The sequence below is a fragment of the Oncorhynchus kisutch genome, linkage group LG26, assembly GCF_002021735.2.
Source record: "Oncorhynchus kisutch isolate 150728-3 linkage group LG26, Okis_V2, whole genome shotgun sequence".
NCBI lineage: Eukaryota > Metazoa > Chordata > Actinopteri > Salmoniformes > Salmonidae > Oncorhynchus > Oncorhynchus kisutch.
Window position 1 is genome coordinate 26,567,612 of NC_034199.2, and position 10,803 is coordinate 26,578,414.

The 10,803-nt window shown below is 42.9% G+C and overlaps 1 protein-coding gene across 1 annotated transcript; it reads left to right on the plus strand.

Moving 5' to 3' along the window:
• The first annotated feature begins 2,310 nt into the window (after window positions 1-2,310).
• Window positions 2,311-9,225, plus strand: LOC109870792 (terminal nucleotidyltransferase 5C-like). The gene is made up of 2 exons (XM_020461414.2): window positions 2,311-2,679; window positions 3,478-9,225. Exon 2 carries the CDS (start codon window positions 3,500-3,502, stop codon window positions 4,679-4,681), a length of 1,182 nt encoding a protein of 393 aa, XP_020317003.1. The 5' UTR covers window positions 2,311-2,679; window positions 3,478-3,499; the 3' UTR covers window positions 4,682-9,225.
• The last annotated feature ends 1,578 nt before the right edge of the window (window positions 9,226-10,803 follow it).

Here is a 10,803-nt window from a genome sequence, read left to right on the forward strand (position 1 = left end):
CTGCGTTTCCCACCCCGAAGGTTAACCCCTGCAGCAGCCCAATCTCACCCACACACACACACACACACAACTGAAAACCAAGTTTACTATTTGTTTCCTTTCTTTGAATTTCCCCTCCCCTGTCATACATTATCAAAACCAAAAGTTCTATGGAAAGTGCATCATGAGAGGAGTATGTTAAGTTGGAACCTACCCTGAAGCAGGCTCCTACATACAGCTTTTCTCAGAGGTCTTTGTATTGACCTAGAAGGGCCATTAGCTATCCAGCTGCAGCTTGAGGTCACGTTTCCTGCAAAACACAACAGGCTGTTCTTTGTGGCTTAAAGTTGAATCTGCCCTTTTCACAGGATTCCAACTCTTCCATGAAAAATTTAAGGATGCAGCTGTTGATTTTTTTAATATATGCTGTGTTCAAAATACATTTATTATTTTATTTGTCCCAGTTATGAAAAAGTCGGTACAGTGCTTTCGGAAAGTATTTAAGACCCCTTGACTCTTTCCACATTTTTTGGTGTTACAGCCTTATTCTAATGTGGATTGTTGTTTGTTTTTCTCCTTATTTTTCTGATCTACACACTATACCCCATAATGGCAGAGCAAAAACTGTTTTTGTAGAAATGTTTGCAAATGTATAATTTTTTTTATTAAAAACTGAAGTATAACATTGACATAAGAATTCAGACCCTTTACTCAATACTTTGTTGAAGCTCCTTTGGCAGCGATTACAGCCTCCAGTCTTCTTTGGTATGACGCAACAAGTTTGGCACACCTGTATTTGGGGAGTTTCTTTCATTCTTCTCTGCAGATCCTCTCAAGCTCTGTCAGGTTGGATGGGGAGCATCTCTGCACATCTATTTTCAGGTGTCTCCAGAGATGTTCGCTCGGGTTCAAGTCCGGGCTCTGGCTGGGCCCCTCAAGGACATTCAGAAACTTGTCTCGAAGACACTCCTGTGTTGTCTTGGCTTTGTGCTTAAGGTCGTTGTCCCTTTGGAAGGTGAACCTTCGCCCCAGTCTGAGGTCCTAAACGCTCTGGAGCAGGTTTTCATCAAGGATTTCTCTGTACTTTGCTCCGTTCATCTTTCCCTCAATCCTGACTAGTCTCCCAGTCCCTGCCGCTGAAAAACATCACCACAGCATGATGCTGCCACCACCATGGTTCACCGTAGGGATGATGCTAGGTTTCCTCCAGACGTGACGCTTGGCATTCAGGCTAAAGAGTTCAATCTTGGTTTCATCAGACCAGAGACTCTTGTTTCTCATGGTCTGAGAGTCCTTTAGGTGCCTTTTGGCAAACTCCAAGCGGGCTGTCATGTGCATTTTACTGAGGAGTGGCTTCTGTCTGGCCACTCTACCATAAAGGCCTGATTGGTGGAGTGCTGCAGAGATGGTTGTCCTTCGAGAAAGTTCTCCCATCTCCACAGAGGAACTCTGGAGCTCTGTCAAAGTGACCATTGGGTTCTTGGTCACCTCCCTGACCAAGGACCTTCTCCCCAATTCCTCAGCTTGGCTGGGCAGCCAGCTCTAGGAAGAGTCTTGGTGGTTCCAAAGTCTTCCATTTAAGAATGATGGAGGCCACTGTGTTCTTGGGGACCTTTAATGCTGCATACATGTTTTGGTACCCTTCCCCAGATCTGTGGCACGACACAATCCTGTCTCGGAACTCTACGGACAATTCCTTTGACCGCATGGCTTGATTTTTGCTCTGACATACAGTCAATTATGGGATCTTATATAGAGAGGTTTGTGCCTTTCCAAATCATGTCCAATCAATTGAATTTACCCCAGGTGGACTCCAATCAAGTTGTAGAAACATCTCAAGGATGATCAATGGAAACAGGATGCACCTGAGCTCAATTTCGAGTCTCATAGCAAAGGTTCTGAATACTTATGTAAATAAGGTATTTCTAAAAACCTGTTTTCGCTTTGTCATTATGGGGTATTGTGTGTAGATTGATGGGGAAAACAATTTATTTAATCAATTTTAGTATAAGGCTATAATTTTTCAAATAGATTACCAACGAAACAAAGTTTGAGAGTTTTCACTAATTGCAAATCCATGCCCTACTAATCATTTCCGTAAAACATAACAGTTCAAAAAGGAAGAACTGAGTTGTGTTTAGGAGATTAGATTGCAGCAAAAGTATCACATATCTGTTAAATGTGTTATGTGTCAAATTTGTTTGTCAACCGGGAAACCAAATCATCCAAACGACAGCATTCGAATGAAGGCAGCAGACGCTTCTGGTAACCTGGCAACACAAAAACCTCTCTAGCCAATCAAGGGCTTCGCTCAGCGCATTAATATAATGAAATAGAAAGACTAGCTATCTAGTTGTTAGAAAATGCAAAGTCTGTCAATGCTACAAAATTATTAAGAAGTTCGATTAAAGGTAAATATTTTGTATTCACAATTTTAATTGACTCAACTGAATCTCGTTAGGTTTTTGTGAATAGGGAACGTGTTTTAAAGTGCTGGTGTAGTGCGACGTGGAGGGCTGTCCAGCCAGTTGCTCTTCGGCATATAAGAAGAAGGCGTTTCTTTTAGTAGATGCGCACTTACAGGCACTGACATTTTAGTGTAAGACTCTCGACTGGATTTATGGAAGTGTCTGCACAGTTCTTCCGCTAACATTTTCTTATTGTGTAATTTGAATGCCTTGAGAGGATACCTTCATAACCGTATGTATAATTTTCATATCAGCTCATTCTGTGTGTACTTCTGACTATAACCCTTTTCATCTAGGTAGTTGATGCGATTTACCAAACGTTTTGATTTGCCTGTTTGTGAGATGTAAACTTTAGCTAGGCTCGCCAGCAGTTCACTTCTTGCCTGTTTAAAAAGAAAAGAAAAAGAAAATTGGTTTAGGTATCAATTTTACACGCTGTAGTTTTCTATCTTGTAACCCTTTCGCGTCGTTTGCTGTGGCCATCTAACGAATTGGTGAAGTGCATTTTAGAAATAGTTACTGTACTTGCACGAACATGTTCTGTCGGCTTCCACGTTCAACCCGTTTCACGGGCGCGTGCTGTAAAAATGTGGAATTAGCCAGTCAGTCAAATTATTGTAAAGTTAGCTAGGCCGATTTATTCATGCCTGTGTTATTTCCCCAAATGTAAATATTTCGCACATGTATTCCTAAAAATAATCTTCCCCCTTGAAATGAAATGTTAAGTTGTTAGGTAGCTAGTTAAAATCTTAACATAAAAAATAATTTAGAGCACGATGTTTGTGACCTCCAAATGATTGCTCTCTAGCACCTTTCTGTTTTACTTTGCTGCTTAGTTCTCGATTGAAAACATTCTCACTCTGTTCTAGAAGTTCCGGAGGCATCATAGTAGCTAGTGATCAAAGGCTGGAATTCCAGTGCATTCTGTTTTGGCATCTCCTCACAGACATGCCATGCATGTTCTGTGGAGTCAGAAACGACTGTTATTTTTGGTACTCATAAACTAATATATTTTCTTGTTCTGTCCTAGTTAATTTAAAGACAATTAGAAGATGGCTAACAAGGCAGAGTCCACAATGAGCACTACCACTAGTGAGAGTGTGTCCCACAGTGTGCTGAGCTGGGACCAGGTGGGCCGTCTCAATGAGGTCCTGACAGCCGTGGTGCCGGTCCACGGCAGAGGGAACTTCCCAACCCTGGAGGTGCGGCTGAAAGACATTGTTCAGATGGTGCGCACCCGTCTGGAGCTGAGGGGTATTAAAGTGAAAGACGTCCGTCTGAACGGCTCTACAGCCAGCCATGTGCTGGTGCAGGACATCGGCTGGAGCTACAAGGACCTGGACATCATCTTCAGGGTGGACCTGCCCCTGGAGTCAGGGTTCCAGCTGGTCAAAGATGTGGTGCTGGGCACTCTGCTGGACTTCCTCCCTGAGGGGGTGAACAAGGAGAAGATCACCCCCATGACCCTAAAGGAGGTCTATGTTCAGAAGCTAGTCAAGGTGTATACTGAGCAGGACCGCTGGAGCCTCATCTCCCTCTCCAACAACAACGGGCGCAACGTGGAGCTGAAGTTTGTGGACTCTATCCGCCGGCAGTTTGAGTTCAGCGTGGATTCATTCCAGATCGTGTTGGACTCGCTGCTCTCCTTTTACGACTTCTCGCCGGAGAACCCTATGTCTAGCCACTTCCACCCCACCGTGGTAGGTGAGAGTGTGTACGGGGACTTTGGTGCGTCTCTGGACCACCTCATGAACAAACTGATCGCCACCAAGCGGCCAGAGGAGATCCGTGGCGGCGGCCTTCTCAAGTACTGCAACCTACTGGTGAGAGACTTCCGGCCCACCTCAGAGGAGGAGTTCAAGGGCCTGGAGCGTTATATGTGCTCCCGCTTCTTCATTGACTTCCCCGACATTGGTGAGCAGCAACGGAAGCTGGAAGCCTACTTACAGAGCCACTTTGTGGGTGAGGAGAAGAGCAAGTATGACTACCTCATGATCCTGCGGCGCGTGGTCAACGAGAGCACGGTGTGCCTCATGGGCCACGAGAGGCGGCAGACCCTTAACCTAATCTCGCTGACAGCCTTCAGGGTGCTGGCTGAGCAGAACGCCATCCCAGACGCATCCAGTGTCACCTGCTACTACCAGCCGGCGCCCTATGTCCGAGACCACAACTTCAGCAACTACTACGTTGCCTCGTGTAACCAGAATATTCCAACATGGCTGCCATGTAACTGAGAGACCCATATAACATGAAGACTGCTGCTTTGAGAAAGGGGGAAAAAAAAGTCAGATGTGCCAAAAAAAAATAGAAATTTCGCTCTAGTCATAAAGGATATATTTAAATGGCCAAGTGTTTAGTTTTTATTTTGGTCTCCCTTCTCCTTTCTCATTCCTGATCTACAGAGGTGTCAAGATCATTGGATCAAAAGTGATATTTTTTAAGTGTTATTTTGATTATATTTTTTTGCCTTTTCTCAGATTGTAATGTTTTTGTTTGTTTCCCTTAATGAGAAAATTGGCTTCAAATTAACGTCCTGATTCAAGAATGAGTTCTACTTGGTGCCCACATGTTAAGTGTATTTGGTCCATCTTCAAAGAAAGGGAAACAAATATTTAGAAGTTTATTTGGGTTTTGCTCCTGTGTGTATTGAAGAAAAAGAAAAAAAACGCTGAAAATTGTTGTTTAAAAAAAAAAAAGTGTTAAAAAAATAATGGTTAACTAAAGAGATGTGAAGCACAAAGTGTAAAAGTTTATCCTGAGATGACATGTTTAGTTCACCGATTAGCAGTATGGGTTTGCTCATCAGTGTTTTGAGGAATTTTCTACTAGTGAGATGACTGTCCCCATCTCATTTAGAAGGCATCTAAACGGGAGGCAGAGGAGTGGCTCATTTTGTTTTTAAAGCAAAGGTGTAAAAAAGGAAAGGTAATCTGACCCAATATCACTAGCACAGTGCTGCCAGAGTGCCTGTGCTGTGTAGACTTTGTAGAGAAAAATGTGTATTTTATTTTCTGCTGTGACTAGCCTCCTTCCTAAATCTGTTCAGCCAATAATATGCATAGACAATAGTTCATACTATATAGGGTGCATCTCAATAGTGTTAAGTGACTTCTTCTCCCTAGTATCCTCTCCTCCATGCAACAGGTCAAGTAGAAATGTAGACTGCCTATCCAAACCTTTTCACCTGTTTGTGGTAATGCTTGAAAGGAGCCTAGCAAAGGAAGCCATGAATGAGTATTGAGAAGCACACCATACAGTGTAATTCTTTGGGCCTTTTTGCTCACCGATTGTGGCTAATGTATGTTGTGGGGAGTTGCTATTCTTTTCTTTTAAAACCTCTTCCAAAACATTGGTGCAGCAGTGACCACTCAGATGTCAGAGTTTACGGTCCATGTGGTGGGGTCTGTACTGTAAGCTCATTCAGAGAACAGGACAGGGCCTTCACCTCCCTCTTTCTGGAGTCTAGTCTGAAAGTCAGGGAGAGACTGTCCTTTCCCTTAAAAGGAGCCCCACTTGGCGGGGCCCTGGAACCCCTTGCAGGCCTTCCTTTGCAGGCAGTGGCCTGAAATGGGATCCCAGTCTGGTGCAGGCCAGCCAATAGCTGTAACTGCAGCCAATAATTAAAGTGGGGAGGGAGTGTAAGGTAGAGAATGACAAGGTTGTGCCAGTGTGTGACGGCAACCTTATGCGTGGGGGCTGACTCACTTCCCTCTCCACCACCCCCTAAGGGTTTGCAGGGGGCAGGTTTGAACCCTTTTCTGGTCATGGGAGGATAGGGGAGCACTGCTGCCTGCCTGGCACATTCAACAAAATGTAAGTGTCTGGAATTCCGTTTCCATTTTGGACCTCACGCGTCTTGATTTATATGGCAGAAGTTGTACCCTGCTCTACGACAGGCATCCGAGTACCCCCTCCCACCCTAATTAAACTTTAAAACCCATTTAGAAATTGCACCCCCATCTCCTTTTCTACTGACCTGACAATTTTAATTTCCAGTCTAGTGAGCCAACTGTTCGCCTTAAGTATTTCTGTCCAACCAAACCCAGGGACTTTATTTTTGGACCTTGAAGGCAACACGGCTTTCACTGATGGATGAGCAGCAGTGACTCAACCGTTTGCCCCCCCCCCCCCCCCCCCTGGGTTGGCTCTCCAACACAGAAATGCTAAATTGCTCTTGAACTCCTTGTGTAAGTGCCAGCAGCCTGCTCCCTGTCCCTCTACTCTGCTTACACTCCCTAGGTGCCAGCTGCTGCTCTATCAACTTGTGCAAACTAACATGCACATCCAGATAAGAGCTAGGATGTGGTTATCTGCTCCGTTCACAGGCCTGGGGGGGGGTCGGCATGGTCTCTGGAGCGGGTCACACCCATGGGTCGGGGCACGTTGAGCTGGCTCAGCAGCCCAAACTAAACGTGGACACTGCTTTTAGTCCAAGGGCCACCCACTAATAAAGGCTTCAGAAAAGGCATTATGTGACCCAGGAAACAAAACTGCAAAGTTTCAACATCATTATGTAGACAATTATATGAACAAATTCATTAAATATTATAAATCAATGGTACAATTTCAAATCGGGTCATTATGGTTCATTTCCCCTAGCAATGGAGGTTGCCATGTTAGTAGTAACACTTTCTGTTGTCCATGCTTGCAGAAACCAATGTACGGACCTGAGGAATCACGAAATAATACGAGATAAGAAACTGTTTAAATGGCTTTATGTAGCTGTTGGAACCTTGAATGTTTTGAGAGCTGTGTTGGCTAGCAAATGTGCTGTCTTTAGTTTGGCAAGCAGCAATGATGGCCCTTGTAGGCTGTACGTCTTACATTAACTGAGATCGACTGTACGTGGTTAAAACACATGTAATAGTTTCGGGGTTCATCTGGATCGGTGTTGCTTGAGCCTATGCAAGGACAAACACTGAACTCATGAATAGTTCTGTGTGCAACAAAAGTAACCAACGTCTATTTTTTTATTTAAAAAAACAAATGAATGCAATTTTTGAACTGGTGTTCATATTCATAACATTATCTACGTAATATTCTTTTTTAAATTTCACCATCTTGTGTGCTGGGTCACGGAACAGCAATTTATTTTGTGGGTGGCAATGGGACAATTTTAACCTGGGTTAGCTTTAGCTTAGCCACCATGTGGGCACATTCGGTGTGGACCAAAGTGAACCAGCAACTAAGCACTTAAGTGCCTTTACATTTGGTGGGATACATTATTTTTTTTTGTGGGTGGGAGAAGAGAGAATTAGTTAAGAATAGTTGCTACTAGTTACCATGAAATTGTCATTTGCGTTTGGTTGAATTGTATTTTTAGTTTATGGGTTGAGACTGCCATTGAATTATGTATGTAGACTTTTTTTTTTTTTTGGTGTCATGTGAAGTGTTTTTCTTCTTAAGCCCAACCCCAAACCATACTTTGAAACTTAGCTGTCTAGTCATTCCAGTAATTATTTGTCATGCTCTGTCTGCATTTCATTTTTTGCCCCCACCTCCCTCCCCTTCAATTTATCAAAACCAAAGCAACACCTGCAGCTAGTGCAATGACAAGCCATACATAACTGTCTGGCGTCAAATGACTTGTACACCCCACTCAATGGAAGCACTTTAGAGGCCTTGTCTTACTCTATACCCAGCTAGCGGAGAGTGTACATAAGCTATGGAGGAGACTATGTTGGAGGTGAGCTGGTTCTCAGGGAGGTTAAATGTGTTGAAGGGCTGTTTCAGACTTTTGAAGGCTGGGGTGTGAACTTTTTGAACCTTGGAACGTTTTTGTTTTTGAATTGTGCTCTCATCTTGGCCACCAGATTCCTATACTTGGTATTTGTCTCCCTCTCTGGTGTATATTAGAGAAGACTTCTCATCTGTCTTCGCGCTGAGACCACTTTTAATTTGTGAAAGCTTGTTGCGTTTGGAGCCGACGGTCTTAACCTTGGTTCTGATGAGCATTACTTCATAATTCAGGTGGAGAGGAGCTGTCAGTCATTCCCACAAATGTTTACCACCATGCAAAGTGATGACTCAATTGAGCTTTGAGCCAGAACCAGCTGCTCAGTAGCTCTCCAGAACCAGGGTTGTAGACCCACTGATATTGAATTTGTGTAAATTCTGTGTCTGTGTCCCTTACCCTGCCTGAATGTGTTATGGTTATTGTGGTCTGTCTTTATCCTAACTGGGAATGTGTGCCTATTTATCAATTGTAAACAGAGATGAGTTATGTATGCTCCCCTAGATAAGAATGGGTGTGACCAGGCTTGGCTATATGATATATCGCTGCCCATATTTGGGGTTGTATGTTTCATGGATGGTGCAAGTGATGTTTGTCCTATTTTTGCCCCTCTTGTCTGCTGTAATTCCATGTGATTTTGCGTTATGGTCCCCTCCTTTGTCTGGATTTCGGGGGGGGGGGGGGGTGATTTTTCAAAGAGCAAGTCTTATCTTTTTGGAAAGTGATGATCCCTTTTTGAAGCTCTGCTATTTTTGCATTAAGAGTTGTGGAATTTTACAGCAGATGTTTTTTGTGTGTGTGTGTGTACGAGGATGACTGTGTGGATGTGAGTTAAGTTAAAGATATGAAATTCTTGCACATTTTATTTTTTGAAATGGTTAAATGGCAAAGAGCTGTCCGCTTTCTGATTATGACGTTGATGATATTATACTATTTCATTTCAGCACTTTTACCTTTTAGTTTTCCTTTTGGATCGAAATGTACATCAGGAAAATGTGTTTGAAGAGGGAAAAACAACATTTAAATAAAGTATTGAATCCCACATGTTGTCAGAGTGGTGTTGCTATTCTGTTCATTCTTACCATTTTTAAATGTGTTTAGGTTTTAAAATGTTTGGTTGCACTTTTGAGGTGTCAGTGGGTACATTGTGTGCATTTTAGTACAATAGTTAAGCTAATTTGTTCCTCAACTTAATGTGTAAGTCTTTCAACTTTTTTATTATTATTAGACTAAAGCAACTTGGTCAATAACCTCGAGCCTCTGTTTTTCTCATTTTGATCACAATAAGGAAATGGTTACGAACACGCAGTTCAGCAATTACAGGCGTACGAATAAGACCTAACTCATTTTGATGCGGTCTGTTCCATGTAATGGTTTTCTAATGGGCGGGACATTGTTTTCCCAACATGCTGTATTGGACCACTTGGAAGCATCAGGGCCTACCTAGGGTCCAATGGCTAACTATCCATCAGTATTCACTTCACTATTCTCTCTGAGAGCAGGTCAGCCAACAATCTGGATTCTGGTGAGATTTTGGTATTCTAGTGCTTTCATACCTTGAAGTGTGTACCTGATCAATCACACTTTTTTTTTTTTTTTTTTTTTTTTTTTTTGGGGGTTAAAGAACTGGGTAAAAAGTGTTCAAACTATCCATCCATACGTAATGCTGGAAACCTCAAGCGTAGACACTGAATCACACCCTGCTGCCATTAATAAAAAGGTGACTTATCAGCTGGGAATTACTCATGGTGTAACTTAAGTGACGCAGCTGTGTTCCCCCGCACAATCTCTTAACCACTTTTTCCACCTCCGTCAATGCGCAGTCATTGCCGTTAACCCAAGGCACTCGCACTGTCTTTCTGTATAATTTAAACTCTTCCTCTGACTTTATTGAATTGATCGCATAACCGTCTCCCGTAGGTCATTCAAGTCTAGGTTGAAAACGAAAGGAGACCGGGAATCTGGCATTCGGGCTCCTAGACTTTTGCAGATTCAGTGCCTCTTTTTAATTCCCTGCTGGAAACTTTTTAACATTTTTTATAAAGATGCTTTTAATGTATGATCTTAATTACTAATTTTCTCCCACCTGTCTTTGCTTCTTTATTTTACAATGTGATGCGCTTTGTTACTTGTATTGAAAGCTCTATGCAAAATGTAATTCAGACTCCATATGCTGATGGCACTGTGACATCCCTGCCGTGCGATCTGAGCAGTACCGAATACTTACTTAGCCATTAAAGCCAAGTGGGGGACTGATGTAAATCTGTCAAATCTTTAAATAGCCTCTACTGTCACTAAATTCCAAAGCACACTTCTGTCAGACGTGGCCCTTTCTGAGTGTAGATCGTGGCTTCTCACTCTCCTACACCCAGGTTCTGTTATCTCGGGTTGTAAATTCCTGGTGGAGGCTCTTCCCCTTTTCATGCAGAGAGAGAGACCACAGTGAACAAGGGATTTCACTTGGCTCCTAAACCCCCAAAATGGAAGTTTTAAACAATATGTCCACCTTTTGAGAGTATAGAAAAGGTCCATGGACACTTAAGGGACAGTTATGTTGAGTGTGTTTCATTGTGTGACTTCACGAAGGACAGGAAACACACAACTATATCTCAATCTGTACAA

Coding starts and splice junctions, on each gene's coding strand:
- LOC109870792 (XM_020461414.2), top strand. CDS start 3,500: ATGGCTAACAAGGCAGAGTCCACAATGAGCACTACCACTAGTGAGAGT.